This window comes from Sceloporus occidentalis, unplaced genomic scaffold, assembly GCF_023333645.1.
Source record: "Sceloporus occidentalis isolate IW3139 unplaced genomic scaffold, rSceOcc1.0.p SCAF_212, whole genome shotgun sequence".
Taxonomy (NCBI): domain Eukaryota; kingdom Metazoa; phylum Chordata; class Lepidosauria; order Squamata; family Phrynosomatidae; genus Sceloporus; species Sceloporus occidentalis.
In genome coordinates, this window is record NW_028317192.1 from 592427 (window position 1) to 619450 (window position 27024).

A 27024-nucleotide genomic window follows, 5' to 3' on the forward strand; every position below is an offset into this window, starting at 1 on the left:
ATGTTTGTGAATGAGTGTGTGTTAGTATGGATGTGTAAGGGGGGTAGTGGTGGTAGCATGGCATAGGGAGGCTGTACTCACACTCCTATCATCCCCAGGTTCCAGCATGTACTGGCTGCCTTGGCTTGATAGGAGTGTGATTGGTGTTAGCAGTTATATATATATACCTCCAGAAATGCCTTTTAACCCCATATATGCCACTCTGCCCCATGATATGCCTTTTAATCCCCTATATGCCACTCTGGCATATAGGGGATTAAAAGGCATATCATGGGGCAGAGTGGCATATAGGAGGGTATAAGACATTTCTGGAGGCAGAGTGGCATATAGAGGGTTAAAAGGCACATCATGGGTCAGAGTGGCAAATTGGGGGTATAAGGCATTTCTGGGAGCAGAGTGGCAACCCTGGGGGCAGATGTGCATAACTGGGTGGGCAGGTTGGCAAATAAAAAAATATATATTTTTCTCAATCATAGCTTTTATTAAATATGAAAGAGTTTAGGGAAAACCCTTTGCCAAGTCAGGTAACTTGGACCGCATGATATTAGTAACGTGACCTGAGCAAATCGGACATTGGATAGTATAAGCATTTATTCTCCCGGAGGAAACATCTTACGGCCCCCCCTAATAAAATGCAATTAACTTCCAGTGATTCGGTCCGCAGGGGTCTCAGCTCGAACGGCTACAGCCTCGGCTAGCGATGTCTACAATCTAGTGTCAACACAAAAAGTATGTACCCTATGGCAAAGAAACATCATGCGAGTCTACGACATTACAAAAAAATTCTAGTCGGGATCATTTCAGTGCGATTGGCCGTCTCTATAGATTAAAAGTCATTGATATTGCTGTTGATTGGATCAGGCGATGCCAAGGATCTTCTATTATTCTTTTTTGCGTAATAATTAAATATTTCTCTTCGGCTCCGAAGATGTGGAAGACGTTGAAGGATCCGTTCAGAGATCACAGTAAACGGGATGGTGGGGAAAGCCAGCGGCCCGGCGGTGGAGAAGGCACTTGGCTGTCAGCGCTTGGTGTGCAGCGGTGGCACCTTTAGTTGGGTTATCACGGCCGGATTCGCGTCCCCTTCTACAGGACCATAAATCCCAGGATGTGTTCCAAAAGCTTGTATCGGTTACTTTGAGGTAGGAAAGTGCTGCTCAAATCTAAAATGGAATTGCGGTTTTCCTTGCGGACCTGGAAAACCTAGAAAAAAAAAAAAAAAAACACACAGCAAAACTTATTAGTGGAACAGCCGCCCAGCAGAAGTGGTAGAGGATAACGCAGTGAGGGTATTAAACATGCATGGGATAGACATACGGCTCCGGAATCTAAGACGAGACAAACGACTGATTAAGGTTTGAGTCTTTACAGCGACGGACAACTTTTTTACTCTTGAAGGAAGTTTAACCCTTTCCTGGCTGCAATAAGCTTTGCATGTCCTTTTCAATGTCGGTTTGAAAGACCCCGTAGATAAAGATAAAAAAAAAAAAAACGGAAATTTTTACTCACCGTAAATTCCTTTTTCCTTAATACAGTGGCAGTACGATGGGTAATGTTCTTTTCTTGGGACAAGCTGATCTAAAGATAAAAACAATTAAGTGCCCCGGAAGCCCTCCTCCTTACCCATAAAAACCGGGGCCGAACCGGAGGTAGACAGTAAGTAACAAGACAGACACCAAATAGCTTGCAAACATAATTTATTAAACAAGGGAGGGAAACCGGTACTGCCACTGTATTAAGGAAAAAGGAATTTACGGTGAGTAAAAATTTCCGTTTTTCCCAACATACAGTGGCAGTACGATGGGATATAGCAAGATCCCAGAAATGGGGGGGGCCATCTTAAGAGACCACTGCCTGGAGCACCTTACGCCCAAAATCCGCCGCAGAGGAGGAAAAGATGTCTAGCCGATAATGGTGCACGAAAGTGGAAAATGAGGACCAGGTAGCAGCCGTACAATTGTCCTCAGGAGAAGCTGCAGCTCTTTCAGCCCAGGAGGCCGCCATAGCCCGAGTAGAATGTGCCCTGATGGGCCATTGCAGAGTGAGACCACTAGAGTGGTAAGCCATGCGGATGGCGTCCACTAGCCAACGAGAAATAGAAGCCTTAGAAACTGCTGACCCGGCCGACCGTCCAAAAAATTTGATAAATAGCTGGTCCGAAGAACGGATGGAGGAGGTACGAGCAATATAAATCTCCAAAGCCCTCTTGACATCTAACGTGTGCCAAAACAATTCCTCCGGAGAAGAAGGACACGGAAAAAAAGCAGGAAGAACCAAGGGCTGACTAATAGTGGAACGGGAAATGACCTTGGGGAGAAAAGAAGGTTTAACATGGAGAACCACTTTACCGTCATGAAAAATCGTGAACTCCGGAGAGGACGAAAGCGCCTGGATTTCTCCAACTCTCCTAGCCGATGTAATAGCCACTAAAAAAAACCGTTTTCAGCGACAGAAACTTCATGGATACCTCCTCCAGAGGTTCAAAGGGAGCTGAACATAAGGCTCGAAGTACAACGGCAAGATCCCATGATGGAAACAAGGACCTCCTAGGAGGACGGCGAATAGTAGCGGCCTTAAAAACACGTCTAATAAGCACGTGAGAGGCCAGATCCGAAAGAAAAAAATGACTAAGGGCCGAGATCTGCCCTTTTAGGGTCGAGACACTCAGGCCCAAAGTCAGACCTTCCCGTAAGAAACAAATGACGGAATTGATGGCAGGAGGGAAAATGGGAAGGTGCCTAGCGGTGCACCATCGGAGGAACTTGGTCCATACCCGAAAATAAATTTTGGAAGTTGAACTCCTGACTGAAGTCAACAGAAAGTCTGCGACGTCCTTGTCCAAACCCTGGTCACTTAAGATCAGCCTTGCAACAGCCAGGCTGTCAAACGGAACATCTGAAGAAGTTCCAGGCGAAGGTCGATGTTCTCGAGAAGATGTGGAGAAATTGGAAGCTCCCAAAAGGTGATAGTCAACTGCCGGAGGAGGACAAACCAACCCCTGTTGGGCCAGTATGGAAGGATGGCCAAGACCCTGGCCTTGTCGTTTCGGATTTTCAGCAGAACTCGAGGAATCAATGCCACTGGCGGGAAGATGTAGGCCAACCGGAAATTCCACACCATGGAAAGACCGTCCAAAAATTGTGGACGATCCCATCGGTTGAGGGATGCGAACACCGGGACCTTGCGGTTCTTGCGAGTCGCCATCAAATCTATTTCCGGAAGACCGAAGAGTGACATCAGAGTGGAGAAGGTTTGAGGGGTCAAAGACCATTCTGTCTGCGACCATCTTGCTCTGCTTAAATCGTCCGCGATTACATTGTAGCGGCCTCTGATGTGTGTCGCCGAAATGTCCGTCAAATGAAGTTGGGCCCACTCCATAATAACTGAGCACAGGATCTGAAGACTCCGGATCCGCGTGCCGCCCTGCATGTTGATATATGCGACGGCCGCTGCGTTGTCTGATTGGATCTTGACAGCTTGACCCTCTATAAACGATCTGAAGGCCAGGAGAGCCTGAAGAATTGCTTTTAGCTCTAGGAAATTTGAAGAGCGGACAGCATCTACTGGAGCCCAATCTCCTCTTCGAAAAAGGGAGCCCAAATGGGCTCCCCATCCTCGGCCGGAGGCATCCGTGGTAAGAATAATCCAACTTCGGGGACGGAAAGAGAGTCCTCTGGCGAGATGGGACGACTGCTTCCACCAATTCAACTGGGAGAGAACCTGGCCACTTATAGTGAAGGACGTTTCCAGATCTTCTTCTTGCCTGGACCAGTTCGAGAGGATCTGCCATTGCAAGGGACGAAGTTGACACCTTGCCCAAGGAACCGCTGGGATGGCAGCGGTGAGAAGACCCAGAACGCTCATAGCCTTCCTGACAGAGCAAATTGGATCTCTTTGCAGTGACGAGATCTCGTTTTATCTTGAGGCGCTTGGAACGCGGAAGATAAACGCAAAGGGACATTGAGTCCACCAAAAACCCCAGAAAAAGAGTCCTGGAAGCGGGAATGAGGCAAGATTTTTTCTTGTTGATTAACCATCCGTGGAGTTCCAGGAACCTCATAGTAGTTGAAAGGTCTGACAAAAGTTTCTCCCGGGAGGCCGCCATGATCAGCCAATCGTCCAGGTAAGGAATTATCGAGATACCCTGTTCTCTGAGATGAGCTGTCAAAGGACAAAGGATTTTCGTAAAAACTCTTGGGGCTGATGCCAGACCGAATGGAAGGGCTTTGAACTGGAAATGATGCACCCTGTGATTGACGTGCAAGGCAAACCTCAGAAACTTCCTGGATGCTTCGGCAATCGGTACATGAAGATAAGCGTCTTTCAGGTCTAAGGTGACCATAAAATCTCCCTCCTTTAGTACCTGAGTGACCGAGGTGATACTCTCCATCCGGAAATGCTGGTAGGGGATACAGCTGTTTACTGACTTCAGGTCCAGAACCGGACGCAAGGAGCCATCCGGCTTTGGTACCAGAAACAACCGGGAATAGACCCCTTGAAATCTTTGGTGAACAGGAACTTTCTCTATCACCGCTTTTCCCAGAAGTTTCATGCTTTCGGAAAAGAGAGTCCAATTTTTCCTTTCCAAAGGGTAGGACGAAATCAGGAACTGGCGGACCGGAGGCCGAAAGAACTCTATCCTGTAACCCTCCGAAATAATCTGACGAACCCACGGATTTTGTGTGGTCTGTTCCCAGGATAGGCCGAAGAGTCGTAGGCGTCCTCCCACTTTGCAGTCAGAATTTTCTTTTATCCTGCTTTTTCGGCCGCTCTTGGAATTTTTTATCTCCAAAAGGCCCACGAAAATTCTGAGATCTGGAGGATTGGAAGACGGGTCTCGGGTTCCTATAAGGATATCTGCGGTTCCACCTTGGCCTTCGATCCTGAGGCAAAGCTCTTTTAGTATCCGAGATCTGCTTAATAAGATCCTCCAACGGAGCACCAAACAACTTCTTACTCTCTAAAGGTAATTCACAAAGCGCAGATTTAGAAGCTGAATCCGCCGTCCAGGACCGTAACCAAAGGGCTCTGCGTGACACGGATGACAAGGCCATGTTCTTGGCTGAGAGTTTAAGGGACTCCTGAGCTGCATCCACAAGAAAATCGTTGGAAAGTTTAAAATTTTTCAACAGTTGATTGATCTCAGAATCAGCATCATCCGCAAGACAATCTTGCAAAAGTTGAAGCCACATGTGCTGGGCCCTAGCCACTGCAGCACTCGACACTGCCACCTTACATTGAGCTCCTGCCGCCTGGAACACCCGCCTGCAAGAAGTCTCTGCTCTCCTGTCCATAGAGTCTTTGAGCCCGGACACTTCACCGATGGGGAGAGTAGTCTTGTTGGAGAGCTGGGCCACCTGTATGTCCACTTTGGGGGGATCTTCCCAAGAATATTCCCCCTGAAGCCTGAACAACTGCTTAAAGCGTTTAGAAATGAAGGCTCTTTTTTCAGGGTGCTTCCATTCCCTGGCGATAAGGTCATCCACTTTAGGGAGTACAGGAAAACCTTTAACCTTCCCCACGTCGCCTACTAGGAGCATACGAGTCACCTCCTTGGTGAACCTACGGAGATCCTGGGAGGGGAAAATAATCTCTTCCTCCGAACTATCACTAGAAGAACTAGAGGACCGGGAGACCTCACCCAAGGAAAGGTCTGAATGAGAGGAAGACCTGGATCTCTTGCGCTTGTGCGTGGAAACCAACTTAACTCTCTCCTGAGATTGAGCTGCCGAAAATTGAAAAGCTTCAAAAGTTTGCGCCAAATTTTCCTGGAACCACCCGAGGAAGGATTGAAGGACTTTGCGCTTCTCAGCAGCAAGCTGGTCAGCAGAGCAGGCGTTGCACACCTTTTTCCTGCAGCCATCCGGCAGTGGAGTAGCACATTCAGCACATGTTTTTTTTTGTTTTTTGGTTTTTTTTTATATTTTTAGGAGGGAAGAGGATAGGAAAGAGTCAAGATAAAGAAAATATCTTACCCTAACCTCCTCTGAACCGTGTGGGGGGGCTGGTGACACGGCTGCACTGTACTGACGAAAGCTCCAGCAGTCAGACAGGCAAAAGCGCTTAAATGCAATTTTAAAATTGCCGCCCTCCGGAAGATCCGATTCGCGCATGCTCAGTAGCGCGATCGGATCTTCAGTGGAACGCAACGCCACCCGGGCGTGCGTTCCACCTACACTGCGCATGCTCCCACTTCCTTGCTCAGAAAAGGAAGAACTCAGTACATCCTCCGTAACGCGGACCGCTACGGAGGGAAGCCTCTCTCTGCTCACCACCCGGGGAGCAATCGGAGGCAACGAAGACCCCCAGGCAGCAACCTGTGCGCCTCACCAGATGCCGAACTCCTGTCCGGCCGACGAAAAACCTGTCCGTCCCTGTAAGGGACAAGAAAAGAACTGTCTACCTCCGGTTCGGCCCCGGTTTTTATGGGTAAGGAGGAGGGCTTCCGGGGCACTTAATTGTTTTTATCTTTAGATCAGCTTGTCCCAAGAAAAGAACAATACCCATCGTACTGCCACTGTATGTTGGGAAAAAAAGGATCGCACAGCCACTTCGTTTAAAGCTTAAACACCAAACTTAAAATGAGCCTGAGGGTAACAACATGAAAAGGGTCAGAACGGCGGCGGCGGCACGAAAAAGCCAGATCCTGTCTGGTACAAAATGAACCCAGAAGCCTGACTTCCTCGCGATGATACGAAGATGCTTGGGGGGGGGGGGGGGATACGTCTGCTCCGGAACAAGAAACACGATTATCTAGGAGCAGAAATCCTCCACACACAATCACTGAAACCTAATGTGACGCGAATAATGCCAGCGATTCAGCCGCACTCAACGGAGCGTGAAAAGCAAACATATCTGCCAAATATACACAAAGAAACACAGAATCTGTAGATCGGCCCCCAGCGTCCCCCGTCTAGTCGCCAGTTTCACCTACTGTAAAGACTCAAACCTTAATCAGTCGTTGGTCTCAATTCAGGAGCCGTATGTCTATCCCATGCATGTTTAATTCCCTCACTGTATTACCCTCTACCACCTCTGCTGGGAGATCGTTTTATCCCTGTATATTCCTCATATTATATATTATATACTCTCCGGCCGTATAACTAATCCCGTCCTTATAACCCATTATATCCTGTATATTCCTCATATTATATATTATATACTCTCCGGCCGTATAACTAATCCCGTCGTTATAACCCGTTATATCCCTGTATATTCCTCATATTATATATTATATACTCTCCGGCCGTATAACTAATCCCGTCCTTATAACTCGTTATATCCTGTATATTCCTCATATTATATATTATATACTCCCCCCCGTATAACTAATCCCGTTCTTATAACCCGTTATATCCTGTATATTCCTCATATTATATATTATATACTCTCTGGCCGTATAACTAATCCCGTCCTTATAACCCGTTATATCATGTATATTCCTCATATTATATATTATATACTCTCCGGCCGTATAACTAATCCCGTCCTTATAACCCGTTATATCCTGTATATTCCTCATATTATAGATTATATACTCTCCGGCCGTATAACTAATCCCGTCCTTATAACCTGTTATATCCCCTTATTTCCTCATATTATATATTATATACTCTCCCCCGTATAACTAATCCCGTTCTTATAACCCGTTATATCCTGTATATTCCTCATATTATATATTATATACTCCCCCCCGTATAACTAATCCCGTTCTTATAACCCGTTATATCCTGTATATTCCTCATATTATATATTATATACTCTCCGGCCGTATAACTAATCGCGTTCTTATAACCCGTTATATCCCTGTATATTCCTCATATTATATACTCTCCGGCCGTATAACTAATCCCGTCCTTATAACCCGTTATATCCTGTATATTCCTCATATTATAGATTATATACTCTCTGGCCGTATAACTATTCCCGTCCTTATAACCCGTTATATCCCTGTATATTCCTCATATTATATATTATATACCCTCCGGCCGTATAACTAATCCCATCCTTATAACCTGTTATATCCCCTTATTTCCTCATATTATATATTATATACTCTCCGGCCGTATAACTAATCCCGTCCTTATAACCCGTTATATCCTGTATATTCCTCATATTATATATTATACACTCTCCGGGCGTATAACTAATCCCGTCCTTATAACCCGTTATATCCTGTATATTCCTCATATTATATACTCTCCGGCCGTATAACTAATCCCGTCCTTATAACCCGTTATATCCCTCATATTATATATTATATACTCTCCTGGTGAGAGACTTACCCCGAGATCCACAAAAGTCTTCACAGCATTTCTTGCAAGACACAGGGTGGCGCTTTCAGCTGCAGGGGATAAATATTGAAATGATATTAATATTATATATGTATATGAGCGCGTGTGAATATATGTATCAGACGCACATTATTAAATCTGGAGATATCAGCAGGATATAAAGGCTGTTAAATTAACTTTAATTATCACTTCTAACTAAAAAAGGATTATTTTTTCCGCTGTCGTTACTTTCACACTTCATTGGAAAAACACATTTTCCGAGCCAGCTGGCGGAGCGTAACCGGAGGAGAGAAAATACGGCGGAAATGTATTATTTGTGATTATTGCATCAGGGACAAGATGGAGCAACATCAGAGGCATAAAGTAACAGAACAGCAACAGCAATGGATTACATTTGTTTTATTTTTCACTACAGAAAATATAATTTAAGATTAAACTAGAGGTTTATATGTAATGGAAGGAAGTTTTACTTTACCGAGTGGGTGGTAGATAAGTGGAGCAGCCTCCCAGCAGAAGTGGTAGAGGGTAATACAGTGAGGGAATTGAAACATGCATGTGTTACTGGCTCACCGTAAACTGCTACTGTTTTCTCGGTCCTGGAGAGGAGATGTTTGTGCAGACTCTGTGTGAATTCCCTCTCTGAAACCGGACCCTCAAAGCCGTGGAGGAAGGACGCCGCGGAGCTGTAAGCCTCCAGAATTGGACCGAGGAGCCTCTGCAGGAAGGCGATGAACTGCTGGTGCTCCGGTAACGCACTGACCTGCGGGACACAGAGGGTTAGCGGAGCTTCTGGGACGGACTCTGGGGGGGCAGAATATTGTCAGAGGCTCAGAGGCTTCAGATGGAATGTTAGGAAGTTTTACTTTACTGAGAGGGTGGTAGATAAGTGGAACAGCCTTCCGGCTGAAGTGGTAGAGGCTAATACAGCGCAGGGATTTAAACATTAATTACAATCTCCATTAGACCAACGTCTAGTCTCAGCGTGAAAAGCCACGAACCCAAAGTTTCATCTCTTCTGTACCTTCAAATATCGATCTCTCTGCTCCTCCCCGAAGTCGCTGTCTTCATCCTCCTCCTCGTTGCGCCACGGCAGGCGATCAGGAAGCTTGTTCTCCCAAGGCTGCTCCTCGGGATTCGGACTCGCGTCCTCCTGGTCTTCCTGCATCGAAAAGCATTAAAAATGTCCGCATTCACAAAATGTCAGCGAAATCTTCAATACCGCAAAAAAGAAAAAAAAAATGCCTTTTCCCAAGAAAAAAAAAAAAAAAGACACTTTATGACTAAGACAGAAATCAAGGGGACTTTAAAAATAAATTAATTTAAAAAAAATAAAAATCACATTTTGCCGACAACCTCACCCTCAACCCCGAAAAAAAGACGCCTTCTCACCTCTGCAACCAGAACGACCCCGTAGGTAATTAACCTCTGCACTGCCTCGTGGCAAACCTGACCGTACATCTGACACGGCTGGAAGACAAACGCAATTACGCTGTGAGTACATTGAAACGTTTTACCGTACATTAACCCTTTCATCGCATCCACAGTGTCGCGATCTAATGAATTAAGCAATGAATTAGGCAATATCTGGCATCTTCTCTCCTCCTGGGAAGCGGACAGCAGCAACCGACTGCATTCATTAACTGTTTGTAGCAACGGGGGGGGGGGGGTGGATAACATCTTAATGGCGGTGATCAGCAGTGTCACGGGCTGTGTTAGGGCGACCCCTGCTGCTGCTTCCGTCCCTACGACCATCATACGCTGATTAATGCACAAGATAGCCGAGAGGTCCATTTAAATTTACGTGGGGTCCCCCCCTTATAAATAAGGGATCTGCTCCTTTGCCCACCCCAGCGTTGGCTTAGAAAGCGTTCCAGGGCCTCGGAAGACCCTAGAAGGTGGCATCAGATGAAGTTTATAGGAGTCTTGTTTAAGATTCCCGGCGACCCGGACTCTCTCACCTTACCAGAGCTAGAATTCCTTCGTTGCATAAGAGGTAGCACAAGCCGGCCGCCGTGCGGATCAATCGCTCCTGACTGACCGCCCCGTTCGTAGCGGCCAGCGACTGATCCGGGGCTCTCCTGTGGAGCTCGACATGCAGTGCGCAGGCTGTAACACAAGAGGGCAGCAACGAGGACGGGCAAAAACGTTACTAAATATCCGGTTACATTTATACGGAGACATAGAACCTGCCGGAAGATCGGCCCCATCCGGCCCCCGTCTAGTCGCCCGTTTCTCCCGCTGTAAAGACTCAAACCTTAATCAGTCGTTGGTCTCGTCTTAGATTCAGGAGCCGTATGTCTATCCCACGCATGTTTAATACCCTCACTGTATTACCCTCTACCACCTCTGCTGGGAGGCTGCTCCACTTATCTAGTAAAGTGAAACCTCCTTACATTACATCTAATCCCCAGACCCTCTATAGTTTTATATTATAGCCTCTTGTTGTAAAACTTCCCTCCTGTGCTTGTTGGATCACAAAAACGGTATCTGGACGCCACCCGCACAGCGCCAATTTTTTTTATTTTTTTTTCTTACCTACTATGGCCTCCATGATATAGACGTGCAGGACCCCATTGCTGTAAAAATTGAGTTCAAACACAGAGGGGATGCCGGTGTTGGGGGCAATGAAGAACTCGTTGCTGCGGACGGTGTGGGTGATGTTCACAGAGTTGCCGAGGAGGTGGATGGCGTGCACCACCACGTCTTCAGAGCTGCCCGAGAACCCGAGGTCGAAATCCCGAGCCAAGACCTCCTCCTTCATGGAGAAAAAGTCTTCCACCAAGAGCGACAGATTCACGCCCTTCGGGGACAAAACACGGTAAAAAAAAAAAATTATCATTTTTATTTTAGAGAAGTAGAAGTCGCGCCGGCCGCGGCTTCCCGAACTCACCTTCCTGTATCGATACAGCAGCAGACAGGCGACTATCTGGGTGGACATCACAGCGCAGGACTTCTCGGCGGCTTCAAAAAAACACAAGAAATAAATATAAATAGATAAATTCCCAAGAAAGCGCATTTTTTTTTTTTTTTAGAACCTATTAAGAATAAGGGATGTTTGGCGTTTCGGGGGTTAATAAGCGTTCTTCGGAGAGCACGTACTATAAAGCACATGGTTGGCCAGGTTGGCGATCATCTGGCGTCTGAGATGGTCGTCCGCTGGGTTTCCGAGATCAGGAAGCGCGAGAACCTCGTTCGCTGCGTCGTTTGGTCTTGAAGCAAAGAGAAACGAGAATAAAGAGAGGAGCGTTATTACCCTACTGGGGGTATTTACGGAAATTAAAGAGATAAACAAAAATATGTTGTATAGGTGGGGGCTACAAGGAAGAGGTCGGCTGAACACATCGCCTGCAAACCAAGTAGTTGGGGGTGGGGTAGGGGCAAATACATATCAGGAGCAGGATCTCTCCATGCACTCGGCTATCAAATGCACGGTTGGGGTGTCCCTCCTACAAAAATTTCCTTCTTACAGCCTCATGGAAGAACTGGAGCTGAAAATGCCCTGGAGGGTAAATTTTGTTCCAGATAAAAACCCGCTTGAGACGGACGGTCAAAAGACCCAAAAAGAGCCAAACAGAACAACCTTTCTATGGTGGAACCCGTAAGTTACTCTACGATACCGAAATCAGTATTGAAAGGTCTGCCAACGGATCTGCATCACTGTAGACTCAAAAGGGTGGTAGACAAGTGGAACAGCCTCCCAGCAGAAGTGGTAGAGGGTAATACAGTGATGGGATTACATGGGATAGACATACGGCTCCTGAATCTAAGACGAGACCAACGACTGATTAAGGATTGAGTCTTTACAGCAGGAGAAACGGGCGACTAGACGGGGGCCGGCGGGGGCCGATCTGCCTGCGGGTTCTGTGACTTATGGATGTTGATATCTTTAATGAGGCCGAACGCAGAAAAAAAGACGTCATGTGATATAAAAGCTTTCGGGACTTTTGAGGTTTCTCCGTCAGATGGAATCGTTCGGTGTGAAGTCGCTCACCCGGCAGAGAGGATGGAGGGTAATAACGCTCGTTCCAGACTTTGTGGTCCAAGGGAGGGTCTCTGCCTCTGAGTTTCCAAATATTCCTGTAAACAAATGAAAATAATATTAAAGCGCGATATCTGCCCCAAAAAAGTCAAAAGCTTTAACAGCCCCCTGTGTGGTGAAAGCAGACGACGGGTGGATTTAATGAAATATTTATATTTCGGATACATTTATCTCGGTGTATAGAAAGAATTCTATAAAAGTCTCTTTAAAAGGAAAATAAGTCAAGCGGAGAGGAAAGTCTCTAAAGCTACAAGAATTTCACCAAATTACCTTCAAGGAAAACGGCTGCGCGAAGTCGACCCGCACGCAGCCGTAATTCTTCCGCAGCATCCGGAAAACTCCCCTCGCGACGCTCCACAGGCTCTCGTCTTTCTTGGGTTTGCCCTACAGAGAGCAGAAGGGATTGAGAATTCCTTACAGAGGAAAGAACATTTAATAATAACAATAGCGATACAAATCATAATAATAAATACAAATAATAATATGAAATATTACAAATACAATAACACAAATCATAATAATAATAACACAAATAAGAATAACGATAATACAAATAATAAATACAAATCATAATAAATACAAATAATAATAATATGAAATATTACAAATACAATAACAATAATACAAATCATAATAATAATAATAATACAAATAAGAATAACGATAATACAAATAATAAATACAAATCATAATATGAAATATTACAAATAATACAACAATACAAATAAGAATTATAATATAAATACAAATAATAATGAAATTATGCAAATAATATAATAAAATACTATAATTCAATAAATAATATAACAATACAAATAATGAAATAAAACAATACAATAATAATACAAATAATGTTATTATTTCATTAACAATGTCCATCCTCACCAGCTGTTCGCTGTTATAATGGCCTTCGATGATGCGGTCGTAGGAGATTCCGACCGGAACGATGAGGACATCGGGAGACGTGGCCTTGCAGACGGTATCGACGATGACGGAGAGAATACCGGCTCTGCCGCACGACGTCTTCCCGCTCCGGGACCGGGTGCCCTCCAGGAAGATCTCCAGAAACTGCTGCTGGCAAAGCAGCTCCTCAATGTACTGAAAACACATACGATGCGGTTAGGAAAGTGTCGCCATCATCCTTCCAACCATATCGACAAAAAAAACGACACAAAACCATTAAGAACTGTCACATTATTAGCATAAACAAAATTGTTGGCATCTTATACACAAGACAGCCGTCCGCATGCGTATCAAAATGATACACACGATGATGTCAGTCAGGTGATATTTTGGGCGACTTTCCCAGCTCAAACACCACACTGAGCTGATGCTTTATGGCGATGCTAATGAAGTCCATTCCTCCATAGACTTTCATTAATCAGAATCCAACTGGGTGATTAAGACAGAGCCATTCTATTGTTCCACACAGGCAGTAAGATAAGGAGTCGGGGTGTTTAGTAGATCGGGGATCAGATAACAGAGCGAGAACAAATGGCTGATAAGCATCTATTAAATATATTTTTTATACCCTGTAACCCATTTGTTTTGGAGCTGGCGCACACCCCAGAATTTATACCTTTTTGTAATTATGTTACAGCCAGAAATTTCCCGGTTTCCCATGAAAACAGCTCAGTGACCCCAAACTTTTGAACGGTAGCATAAACAAAGGGTTAACAGTGCATTCTCGGCTCGGGTCTGTTAATCAGATATTGTAGCAAAAGCAAGGCTTGGGTTTCCGCCTGCAGCACCGCGGGGTTATTCTGCGTCAGATGATCGAGAGCCTTTGGTTTCGGTTACGGATCTTTCTCGGCCGGAGACACTCACCCCGCGCAGCAGCGCCCTGTATAGAATGTCTTTCTTTCCATCCCGGGTCTCATCAAGTTTCCGGCGAATGAAAAACCCTCCCAAAAGGCGAATCAAGGTGCTGCGAAATGATACAGATCTTCCGTCACTAATGTCTCATTAACACAGATCCAACTCACACGTTTAGAAACCAGAACCTCCCGGCAGATCGGCCCCCAGCGGCCCCCGTCTAGTCGCCCGTTTCTCCTGCTGTAACGACTCAAACCTTAATCAGTCGTTGGTCTCGCCTTAGATTCAGGAGCCGTATGTCTATCCCATGCATGTTTAATACCCTCACTGTATTACCCTCTACCACCTCTGCTGGGAGGCCGTTCCATTTATCTACCACCCTCTCAGTAAAGTCGAATGCTGACCTGAAGATGGGAATGTTGAGGTTGTTCCCAGCCGCTATGTGCGGAGCTTTGATGTTGTGGCAGAACAAGACGAACGTGAGGAGCAGGTAGTCGATGTGAGACTTGTGAACAGGCAGGAAAATTAGCGGGGAATTCATCTAAAGACAGAGAGAAGCTCATTAAATATTTAAATAGCTTTAACACAAATATGCGTTAAAAATGTTACATTTAATGCATGTAAAAGGAAGCTAAACAGGTTTGGCTTCCCGAGACCTGGAAAGAAAATACCATGTTTTGGGGTTTCCCCCCCCCCCCCATTTTTAAATTTTCTTTTAAAAATTCCAAACATCTTATTCATTCAGCAGTTGGCTTATATTGTACATTATCTCCGGATTGTAAGCTCCTGTGTGCAAGGCCCTCCTCACCGGTTTCTGTAAGTCAAATTATTATGTTACATACTACTTGTTACGTCCCGTCTACCCATTGTACAGCTCTACGGAATATGATGGCGCTATATATATATTTATAAAGGTTGGGATGGACTTGCCCCGAGGACAGTGGACGGTGAGGAGAGCGACCGGGGCAGCACAGCTCCGCTTACCTCCGTGGAAGCTTTTTTCACCATTTCCAGCTGTCCTTTGTGAATCTGGATATTCCAAAAAAAGCTATTAAACAGCTTCAGCAGAACCCAACCGGTCAACCTGCAGGGGGCAGGACAAAAAAAACAGGCAGTTTGTAACAGCGCCACCCCCTGGACGGAATGTCGGGGGGGGGGCAAACAGAGCAAAATGGGTAATAAATTAAAGAAGGGAATACGAGAGAACGGGAGGGGGTGAAGAAACGGCGGCGTTCTGCAAAATACATTCTTGGTCCTTTTGCGGAATTCTGGTCTAAACCGCGTTTCTATTCAATTATTCCAACAATAAAGAAATGATGTTAAACTCCAAAAAATCTTCTCTTACCTCATCAACCGGCAGCCAAATATTTTATCGCTAAACAGCCTCTAAACACTAATTTAGGTGCAATTTATTTTTTATTTTTTTTAATTTCATTTTATTTATTTATTATTTTTTAACTGCAAAAAAAAAAAAAAAAAAAAAGTCCCTTCCCACACATCTGTTTATTAACCCCCTAAACATGATTATCCACATCTGGAATAATTGTAATTATTAACCCCGTACCTGATCATTGCGGGGGAAATGCACGCCACCATTTCCTGGAGAATTTTCTTCGCTTTCCTCTTAACTTTGCTGGTAGACTTTGGGTCAGGCTTACCGGTCTGGCTCATTTCAGAGGCCACATCTTCGATGGCTTTTCTGACCCTGACAACGAGAGACGCTTGAAAGTCAGAGATTCTCAGCGCTTCGGGGCACTTCTAGCTGCGTTTGCGAGCGTTCCGCTTTTTATGATCGTAAAGAGACGCGGCAGAGATCATCACATTTACTCAATAAGGTCGCGCGGCTCTCACCTGGCCTGGTTCAGCACCGTCTCGGCCATGTTGCTGCAGAACATGCTTTTACTGACGTCCCGTTCCTGTACAAAGAGGATATAGCAGAGGCGGCGAGCGAGCCAGCCCCGGTGCCTGAAAAACACAAGCTGCCCTGTGAGTATAATCCCCCCGAAGCGTGACTTCATAACCTATAAAAACATACAGAACGAGGACTAGCGACAAATCAGTAACTCAGTGTTTATTATTTAAGGGAAAATAAATAGTTAAATTAACGCTTTTTTTTCTTTTTTTTCTTTCTTAAAAAAAGGTAATACACGGGTTTGTATCGGATAAAACGTTTTATGGACTCCAGAAAATATTTTGTTGGTTATCTGCACAATGTCACACATACAATAAAACCTACACGACTGTTCAAACGTTTGGGGTCACCATTTCTGGCTGTAACTTAATTACAAAAAGGGTTTCTATCAATTAGTCTTTTAAAAATAAACTTGGATCAGTGAACGCAACGTGCCATTGGAACACAGGAGTGATGGGAGTGATAAAGGGCCATCGGAACACAGGAGTGATGGGAGTGATAAAGGGCCATTGGAACACAGGAGTGATGGGAGTGATAAAGGGCCATTGGAACACAGGAGTCATGGGAGTGATAAAGGGCCATTGGAACACAGGAGTGATGGGAGTGATAAAGGGCCATCGGAACAAAGGAGTGATGGGAGTGATAAAGGGCCATCGGAACACAGGAGTGATGGGAGTGATAAAGGGCCACTGGAACACAGGAGTGATGGGAGTGATAAAGGGCCATTGGAACACAGGAGTGATAAAGGGCCATCGGAACACAGGAGTGATGGGAGTGATAAAGGGCCATCGGAACACAGGAGTGATGGGAGTGATAAAGGGCCATTGGAACACAGAAGCGATGGGAGTGATAAAGGGCCATTGGAACACAGGAGTGATGGGAGTGATAAAGGGCCATTGGAACACAGGAGTGATGGGAGTGATAAAGGGCCACTGGAACACAGGAGTGATGGGAGTGATAAAGGGCCACTGGAACACAGGAGTGATGGGAGTGATAAAGGGCCTATGTATGCCCATAAAGAAATTTCAATTGAAAATCAGACGTTTCCAGCTACAATAGTCATTTACAACATTAACCCCGTCTGTGCTGGATTTACGATCCATTTTATCCTCTTAACGGAAAAATTAGCTTTTCTTTCAAAACCAAGGGCATTTCTAAGTGACCCCAAACTTTTGAACAGTGCTGCATCTCCTGTTTCTGTTGTAATGATTAACTCTGACCTTCTGATTCTGCAAAAATATGAACTGTATCAATATTTGCCGAGCGCATGAATCCACTGTCTGGACTGTAAAGTAAATTTTAACTCAGCATTTTTACTGTAGTTTTTTTTTTTTCTTTTTTGACCTTTCATGTCACCTTTACCAAGAAACTCAAAATTCCAAACCTTATAACTAAACTAAACTCGGTCTTTTTTTTAATCTCTGAAATTAACGTACAAAATGATTAAAGGGGAGCCCCAATATTTTTTGTTTTACTAAAAAAGACTTTTTGGAATAGTACTTAATGTATTAAAACATCCACATAATCATCATTTTCACAGCTGGAGGTCCGCTTTGCCCGCATTGTATTACACACATTCCTCATCATACTGCCTTGTGATGAATAGTGGAATGGCTCAGTCTTAAGCGCCCATTCTGACTCTGACTAATGAAAGTCTATGGAGGAACGGACTTCATTAGCATCACCATAAAGCATCAGCTCGGTGTGGCGTGTGAGCCGGGAAAGTCACCCAAAATATTTTTTCCGCTATCTGACCCACCTGGTGTGCGTCTCGTTGATGTAAATCACATTCCGAAGGCCCAGGGATGGGATGCTGGGATTATAAAACTTATCCTGTAAAATCACAAAGGAAGCTGCGTTAATATTCTCGATTTATACATTATACAGGGTGCCAGCTCACTGATTTATCTATACATTATACAGGGGCCGGCTCACTGATTTAACTATACATTATACAGGGGGCCGGTCACTGATTTATCTATACATTATACAGGGGCAGGCTCACTGATTTATCTATACATTATACAGGGGCCGGTCACTGATTTATCTATACATTATACAGGGGCCGGCTCACTGATTTAACTATACATTATACAGGGGGCCGGTCACCGATTTAACTATACATTATACAGGGGGCCGGTCACTGATTTATCTATACATTATACAGGGGCAGGCTCACTGATTTATCTATACATTATACAGGGGCCGGTCACTGATTTATCTATACATTATACAGGGGCCGGCTCACTGATTTAACTATACATTATACAGGGGGCCGGTCACCGATTTAACTATACATTATACAGGGGGCCGGTCACCGATTTATCTATACATTATACAGGGGCCGGTCACTGATTTATCTATACATTATACAGGGGCCGGCTCGCTGATTTATCTATACATTATCCCAACCCGGCCGCTAAGCTCCTTACCCAGCTCTGGGGGCTGCAGACATTGCAACAGCGTCCCACAAATGGCCTTTTCCGGTTCATCAGCGTCTCTTTCCAGTTCAGAGCGGGAGATCTGGAGACGGCGGGGCTGGAAATCCGCTCCCCCTGAAAGAGAACGACCGGGAGACTGTGACGGCGGCCGGAACCCCGCCACCCTAAAGTGCGCATTAAAGCTGCGGTTCCATCTACTCCGAAGCGCTAAAGATTTGTCAGCACTCGAAACGTCATTCCTGGTGCCAGCCAAACATTTCCCGGGAAATCATTTTTGCTCATTCAGGCTTTTTTTATGGGATCACCTAATTGTCATGTGACAGGATTCTAGCCATAGAAACTGAGGCTACTTAAAGTATACTTGTTTTTACTTTTTTTTTTTTTTTAAAGTGAAAATAATAAGATTACAGATCTGATAAAGTGTTAAATATACGTTTTAAAAGATACCGCTCTGTTTTCTGTCATCTGAGCCCCAATCTAGTAGACAAAACACCCCGACTCCTTATCATACTGCCTGTGAGGGAAAAATAGAATGGCTCAGTCTCAATCACCCAGACGGACACTGATTAATGAAAGTCTATGGAGGAACGGACTTCATTAGCATCGCCATAAAGCATCAGCAGGTCTGCAGATAAAGTGGGTTTATTGGGGCAAAATAACACAAAAACAGATTTTTGTCACCGACCAACAGTACTGTATACAGCGCCGGAGGAGTTACTACCATATACACCACTGGGGGGTACAGAAAAAAATGTTTAATGCAGACAAACCACTGTGACGTTAATAAAAATAGTTTAGGTTTTTGGAATAAAACATGCAGCAGGACCACTAGGTACACATTCACTGAATCACGGCTCACATAGACAGACCGGGGCATTGTTACCTTTACTGATCCTTAGAGGGGCAAAAAAGGAAGGGGAGGCGCTGCCGGCCCAATAAACAAAACAAGTAACCAAAACGTAATGTTTTAAGCACAAGCCATGGGTAAAAGAAACACAAATACATTGTTAAAAAAAAAAAAAAAAAAAAGATTGCAGAGCTGCACGATGAAGTCGGATAATTTGATCTATACCGTTTATCTCCCAACAAACGTATCGGGTTTGGGATGGATTGTGATTCAGTGTGAGGTGGCAGTGCTGGGCAATTTAATCTGGCATTGAGACTGCCTGTGTGCATATCCTACCCTTAGATCTCTCTTTTGATCTATACATTTGCTTGCAAATTGAATAAAACAACTGAGATTTTTCATGCAAAGCAGACATGCCCTGTGGATAATACTTTAAAAAAAAAAAAATCTTAGACTGCGGTTGTGGCGATATAACGTTTCTTGAAGTTCATCAAATAGGAAAGTGTTAAATATTCCGGGCAGCCCCTCACAGATCGTTTATACAAGTTATTACCACACGTGGTATTTAGAAAAAGATCCGGCTGATATTTGACCTATTTACGTATAGGTTACTCAGGTTAACATTCAAACAGCAGGTTCATTAAACCCCCCATTCATTAAACACAGAATCACAACCCTGTTTCAGCGTACAGATTACCGTTTTACAGTTAAATAATGACAGACGTCCAAAAGTTTGGGGTCACTCAGCTGTTTCCATGGAAAACAAGGACATTTCTGGCTGTAACATAATTACAAAAGAGTTTTCTAACCATCATTTAACCTTTTAAACTTAAACTTGGATCAGTGAACACAACGTGCCATTGGAACCCAGGAGTGATGGGAGTGATAAATGGCCATTGGAACACAGAAGTGATGGGAGTGATAAATGGCCATTGGAACACAGAAGTGATGGGAGTGATAAATGGCCATTGGAACACAGGAGTGATGGGAGTGATAAAGGGCCATGGGAACACAGGAGAGATGGGAGTGATAAAGGGGCATTGGAACCCAGGAGTGATGGGAGTAATAAAAGGCCATTGGAACACAGGAGCGATGGGAGTGATAAAGGGGCATTGGAACCCAGGAGTAATGGGAGTGATAAAAGGCCATTGGAACACAGGAGTGATGGGAGTGATAAAGGGCTATTGGGACACAGGAGTGATGGGAGTAATAAAAGGCCATTGGAACGCAGGAGAGATGGGAGTGATAAAGGGGCATTGGAACCCAGGAGTGATGGGAGTAATAAAAGGCCATTGGAACACAGGATTGATGGGAGTGATAAATGGCCATTGGAACACAGGAGTGATGGGAGTGATAAATGGCCATTGGAACACAGGAGTGATGGGAGTGATAAAGGGCCATGGGAACACAGGAGTGATGGGAGTGATTAAAGGCCATTGGAACACAGGAGTAATGGGAGTGATAAAGGGCCATTGGAACCCAGGAGTAATGGGAGTGATAAAAGGCCATTGGAACACAGGAGTGATGGGAGTGATAAAGGGTCTCTGTACGCTTATGAAGAGATTCCATTAACCCCGTCTGCGCTGAATTTCTGATTCATTTCATGCTATTTTAAAGGACACAATCTGTTTTCCTGACAGGGAAGTGACCCAGAACCTTTGAAAGGCTCTGTGTGTTATACTTAATTCCAAGAAGCCCTTTATCATTCCTAATGAAGCCATCTTTTAAATGTAAGACACACGCAAAGCACTTTACTGCGAGAAAGTCCGATTATCGATTCACCCTAATGAGTCTGAAACAAACCTTAATGAGAAAACGGTTAAAACTTCAAAAATTAGGGTTTTTAAAATATACCATATAAAAGCAGAATATTTACAAGGTGACTGGTTATCAGTTATTAACAATATAAATTACAAACGGGTTAACTTAGAATGATAAGTTGTTTTTCGCTCGTTTAAAAAGGTTACTTAAAATTTAGAATAAATGAAATCAATTCAATTTGATTAAGGCAGTAACCCCTCGACCACCAACACCCAGCCTATTACAAAAGGTGTTTATGGATATCATGGCAGGGGTTAAACTCACCCATTCCTCAGTGCAGTTCTTCAGCCTTCCGCCAGTGTATTCTCCTGAATTTGGCAGATAGGAAAGGTCAGCTATCCCCAGAGAATAGATTTCATCCATGGCGCTCGGCTTCCAAATTCCCGGGCTGCAGTTATCAGCGTGTTTTGTGCTTCACATAACGTAGGTGGCTCCCTTTAGAATGCAGTCAAAGAACGAGAGTCATGGGGGCAGAATTGGGCAATTAAGAAAAATTTAATAAAAAATAAAAAATAAGCAGACCACTTAACTACGAGCCAATACAGCAGCGTAATATATTTGCATTATATAAGATATTATAAATGAATAAATATCTAACCATAAAATAATACACTAAGTATCACAATATTATACAGACATTGTTACTAGCATTCGGATAAAATAAATGTAAATTAAATAGTTTACTTTCATCTTAAGGATATATTTTATAATTAAAATAAGAAAAAAAAATGGACAGGTACCACCGTTAAACCAAACAATAGACTAAAATCTTATTTGTATTAAAAACAAATATATATATATATATATATATATATATATATATATATATATATATTAAATCCTTTGGATACCAGGCAGCCGAGAAACACCTGAACCGTGGAAAAAGCACGAGTGGACGCGCCGCGGCGTGACGGGTGTTATATATTCTCTCGCTTACATATAAAAGGGGTTATCTAGTCAATTAATACTTTGGAAAGCAAACAGAGATTTGTCCCCCCCCCGGCCAATTCCGTGATGACGAAACCCCAAATATTTACAAAGGAGTCAGATTGCAACAATGTATCCCGAAACGTCCCAAGGATCCATCTTGCCGCGTAGCGTCCAAAGCTACAGAACCGCGCAGGGCTGACGCAATAATGATAAAAAAAAGTCATTATCACAAGCGATTTAAAAATATATATATTGGGGAGAGAGGAAAGTTACTCTGAAGCCAAATAAAGACAAAGCAGGTGACAGAGGAGCCTCCCAAGGTCACGCATTAAGCTGCTGGCTGGGACTCGGTGCTGTCAGATTATTACCCCTGCTATAAATACACAGCAGGCTGCATCAGATCAGAGGGGTGGGTGGAAGGCAGCTATGGGGGGAATTGCCCCTGCATGGCTGATGTAACAGGGGGCAGGAGAGCAGTCAGGGTCACCTGCAGGGCCAGATGGTTTTGCTGCATCCCCCAGCGATGTATGGAACATGTAATGGATCCCAGCAGGGTAGGGGCAAATCCCGCGTTCCCATCTAATCTATCCATTGAAGTGATACTAAGTATCAAACCGCAGAAGGGGCAATTCATTAACCCCCTGTCTGCCGCTGTGCGGATTGCGTCAGAGATGCATGCCGGGCTCTCTTACCTCTGCCTGCGCCCTCTCCTCCTGCCCCTGAGCCCGGCTCATGCAGCCTGCGTTGAACACACTGTGCACGCCTCTCCCCTGCATTGCTTCAGCCTGCGCGCACTCATGACGTCAGCGGCGGCCATCTTGGGTAAGGGCAGGGAAGGCAGTGCGGCTCGGGTCGCTGGCGTAATCCCGTCAGACGGGGAGGTGGGGGGTTGGGGTATTTAACATTAGCAAGGATGTCCCAGGCGGATGTATTTCCAGCTCATCGCTCTGTGCTGTATAATAATGTTATTTATTTGCCGTTTTCTATATTTAATAACTTTTCATATTATGTAAATGTCTGCTGTAATGCAATGGGAAAGGGCAGGAGATAAGTAATAAATGCTGCCATAACTGCCCCTCTCTCTCCCCCCCCGATGTCCCTCTTTTCTAGGAGGTCAGAATGTTTGCTGGGTATGAGGGGATCGCAGGGTTCTACAGCCCTTAAAGCCCCGATAATGTGTATAGAAACAGCCGGAAACGGCTTTATAAATTAAACGGGGTAAATAAACCCCATTATTCTTCTAAATGCCCCACTCGGTTGCACAAATACCCCGCAATGGGGAACAAAGTCTCACAGAGTCTGGGTAAAGTTCCTTCCCCAGATGCAAATCTAACCATATCATACTGCCCAAGTGTCCCTCTTTTGGGGGAGCAGTCCCACTAAATAAAAAGGTGTCCCACTTTGAAATGTACTGCACTAAAATTATAAAGTACAGCAAACAGTAATAAAGTTAATGAAACTACCGCGATGATCACAGGTCTCCTGTACGTGGGGGAGCCGCGTTCTAACAGTAGTGACAGATCGGCCGTATCTGACATATAATTCAGGACAGAAATCAATTAGCGATGAGCACCATTATTCTCATTAATCAATTTTAATCATTAATATAATAAAAAAAAAGCATAATACAGGGTGCTGTTCTGGGTCACATTATAGTGAATACATTACCTATACACTGCTAGAAAATGTATAGGGAGGCAGTTAAATTGCCCCCAATCTGGGAAATCAGTTTTTTCCTCCAAATCTTGGGGCTTCTCTGTATCAGGAAGAACCGATTCCCTTCCGCACTGGTAGCTCATCACAGCGAAGCGCCCTTTACCCACAGAAGACGTACTATTACGTCCCCCGCAAAGCCGCCACTTCAAGCCCAAGACGTAAAATGCCATCTGCTGATATCTGACGCTTTCATGAACCCTAAAATCTTGCGCCCCCCCCCCCGCACCGAGACCAGATGGGGTCACCAAATACTAAACAGGAAATATTACCTTTTTTGTAATTTGAAGAGACGTCAGGAAATAAATGATTCACATCGCACCTCCTGGTGTCTGCATCTACATAATAACAAACCCGGGGCAGCGATCCAAAGTAAACGTGACAGAGAGTTTTAGGTCAGAACAACTTGGACATTCGATAACATCCAGATTAGAAAAGTTACATCACAAACACCATCGATCCAGGTCGGGTACTCAGGACGCCAACAATACCCTTATACCCAAATCTTTCCACTCTCTTACCTGTATCCACATCCTTCCATCCCTGTGTCCCTCCAATACTCATTTTTTCTCCTCCGATACCCATTCTTCTTCTCCTAATACCCCTTTTTCCTCCCCTGGTGCCCCTTTCTCCTCCCCGGATGCCCCTCTCTCCCCTGATGCCCCTCTTTTCTAGGAGGTCAGAATGTTTGCTGGGTATGAGGGGATCGCAGGGTTCTACAGCCCTACAATGTTCCTCTGGCCATTTGAAATGTTGTGACATATAAAATAAAAGATAATTGTATTTTAAAGAAAATCCCCAAATCACGTGATTTCCAAATGTTGGGGTGACACGGGCCGCTTCTCGTAATGTATACAATGTGATCTATACATTGTGCGTAAAACACCAGCATCTGTTCAGATGAAGAAATAAATTACTCTGGTTATAAGAAGACCCCCAAAAAAGACTACCCTATTTTAAAAAAATAGAATAGAGTTGCTCTCTCACTCTCTCTCTCAAACGCTCATTCACTCTCTCTCACGCTCTTTGTCATGGTCTCCCTACCTTCTCCGCCGACCGCTCGCTTCCGTGTCCCCATCTCCATCTCTCTTCTTCCCTTGCCTCTCTTTGCTCTTCTGTCTTCTTTCTTCGCCCCCCTTCTCCCCAGCAGATAGAAGACAGAAAAACAAGAAGCGGAAAGAGAAGAAGCAGAGCTGCGGAAAAGGAGACGGGGACACGAATGTGAGCGAGTGAATTAGAGCGTGAATGATTGTGAGTGACAAACCCCTAGGCTGTGCGGCGGTGCCACAAATCTGAAGTCTGAATAAAAGACGCCTTGATTATAAGACACGGCCATTTTTTAGATGTTTTTTTTTTTCCCTGAAAAAAACCTCATTTTTTAATCTTATAATCTGAATACAAACCCCATCCATTTACTTTACAGAGAGAATAGTCGATAAGTGGAACAGCCTCCCAGCAGAAGTGGTAGAGGGTAATACAGTGAGGGTATTAAACATGCATGGGATAGACATACGGCTCCTGAATCTAAGACGAGACCAACGACTGATTAAGGTTTAAGTCGCTGCAGCAGGAGAAACGGGCGACTAGACGGGGGCCGAATGGGGCCGATCTGCCTACTTGGACATCATTGGCTTCTGCAAACTTTCTGTATGTTTTTATTTATTTTTATTTGTTCTTTTTTTGTTTGTACGTTTCTTCCGAGGAGGTGGGAGCAGTGGAGCGGACCTTGGGCGGCCCTGACCTGTATGCACCATGAAGTTTCCTTGTAGCGAGGTGTTACTGTCCCTTTAAGAAGATGATCTTCATTAGGCAGATTTAGGACCTTGCACACGCAGCACCAGATGGCTTTTTATGCCCCATACAAACAGCAAAACCTCATTAAGCTGCTTTTAACCTCCCCGAGCGCATCCCGTCCCATCAGATTCCGCTTTATTTTTGTCCCGAGTACAGCGCGTCCCCCGGCGAGAACCTCACCCTCTTCCGGGTAAATCAAACACTTTTCTTTTAATAAACAGCCGACCTCAGCTTCGTGTGTTTTGCTGAGGCCGATGATTCTAAAATAAATACCCTCCCCAGATGTTTGATACTACAGAATAAACCCGGCGCCGTGTTTTTCCAACGCTTTGCAGAATTGGCGTCCAAAAAAACAAAAAAAAAAGTCATCTGGCAGAGAAAGGCATCGATAAAAATTAACCAATCTATGGAGTTTTAGTGACTGTGCTGTTTGTACGGAAACTCGGATTAAAGCGAATCTCCCACTGAATTTCTTATTCCTCGTATCAGATGAAATATATATTTTCAAAAATATTCAATTGAAAAAAATTACTTTTTTTTTTAAACCAGTTGTAGTTTTTGCCCCATAATATAATGTTTTCAGGCAGCTGCATATCAGCCGTTTGTATGATTCTCGCTCTGTTATCTGAGCCTCGATCTACTAAACCCCCCGACTCCTTATCATACTGCCTGTGGGGAACAATAGAATGGCTCAGTCTTAATAATCCAGCCGGACTCTCTGACTAATGACAGTCTATGGAGGAACGGACTTTATTAGCATCGCCATAAAGCATCAGCTCAGTGCGGTGTTTGAGCCGGGAAAGTCACCCAAAATATCACATGACTGACAGCGACGGCGGCTCCAGGTCTGCAGATAAAGGGAGTTTATTGGGGCAAAATGAGATAAAAACTGGTTTTTGGCATTTCTGCTTTTTTGTCGCCACCACATTTTTGTAGCATAAAATACATTTATTTATCAAAACCCCCCCTACGCTTGGTGGGTTTGGTTTGTCAACCAACAAAAATTGGAGGATATTTAGTTTAAAATTTCCTCTCCCGGAAGCCGAGATCGGTGGCAGCAACAGCATCAACCGATCAATTTCCTTTCCTGTAGTCCTCTACCTTCTCACCCCCCACCTTTAGAAAACAATAGGGCGTAATTAACTTACAGGGGAGGAATAATCACTCAGATCCAGAGAACTATGTTTTACGCATACATTTTTTAATATCTTATTTTAACCGGAATGAAATATTATGTGTTTATTTAGTTACAAAATATTAAAATGTAGAAATTGCCTAAAATAACCGATCCGCCTTAACTCCCAGATACTAAATAATTTGGTACAGTTTGCCGATAGAAGTAACTTTGTAACATTTTTCAAATCATGAACTCCTTTTTATTTATACGGTTTAATAATGCTTATAAAGTTTCATAACAA

The 27024-nt window shown here is 44.2% G+C and overlaps 1 protein-coding gene across 1 annotated transcript; it reads right to left on the minus strand.

The window, feature by feature from the left end:
- Positions 1-1086: 1086 nt before the first annotated feature.
- LOC149277518 (glycerol-3-phosphate acyltransferase 1, mitochondrial-like) lies at positions 1087-21532 on the minus strand. Its single transcript, XM_089502786.1, has 20 exons — positions 21434-21532; positions 18493-18615; positions 17820-17893; positions 16000-16113; positions 15713-15853; positions 15133-15232; positions 14553-14689; positions 14161-14260; positions 13219-13431; positions 12604-12717; positions 12286-12371; positions 11394-11503; positions 11185-11255; positions 10830-11094; positions 10258-10400; positions 9684-9761; positions 9316-9453; positions 8865-9054; positions 8286-8344; positions 1087-1203 (listed from the first exon to the last, which is right to left on the minus strand). The coding sequence occupies exons 1-20, from the start codon at positions 21530-21532 to the stop codon at positions 1087-1089; spliced, it is 2472 nt and encodes an 823-aa protein (XP_089358912.1).
- Between the last annotated feature and the right edge of the window lie 5492 nt (positions 21533-27024).

Excerpts from the sequence above, each read along its gene's own strand:
- LOC149277518 (XM_089502786.1), bottom strand. The coding sequence starts at position 21,532 with ATGGATGAAATCTATTCTCTGGGGATAGCTGACCTTTCCTATCTGCCA. Across the intron at positions 16,114-17,819 it reads ATCAACGAGACGCACACCAG|GCACCGGGGCTGGCTCGCTC; the intron begins GTGGGTCAGATA and ends TGTGTTTTTCAG. Across the intron at positions 9,762-10,257 it reads ACGAAGGAATTCTAGCTCTG|CCGTGTCAGATGTACGGTCA; the intron begins GTAAGGTGAGAG and ends TTTGTCTTCCAG.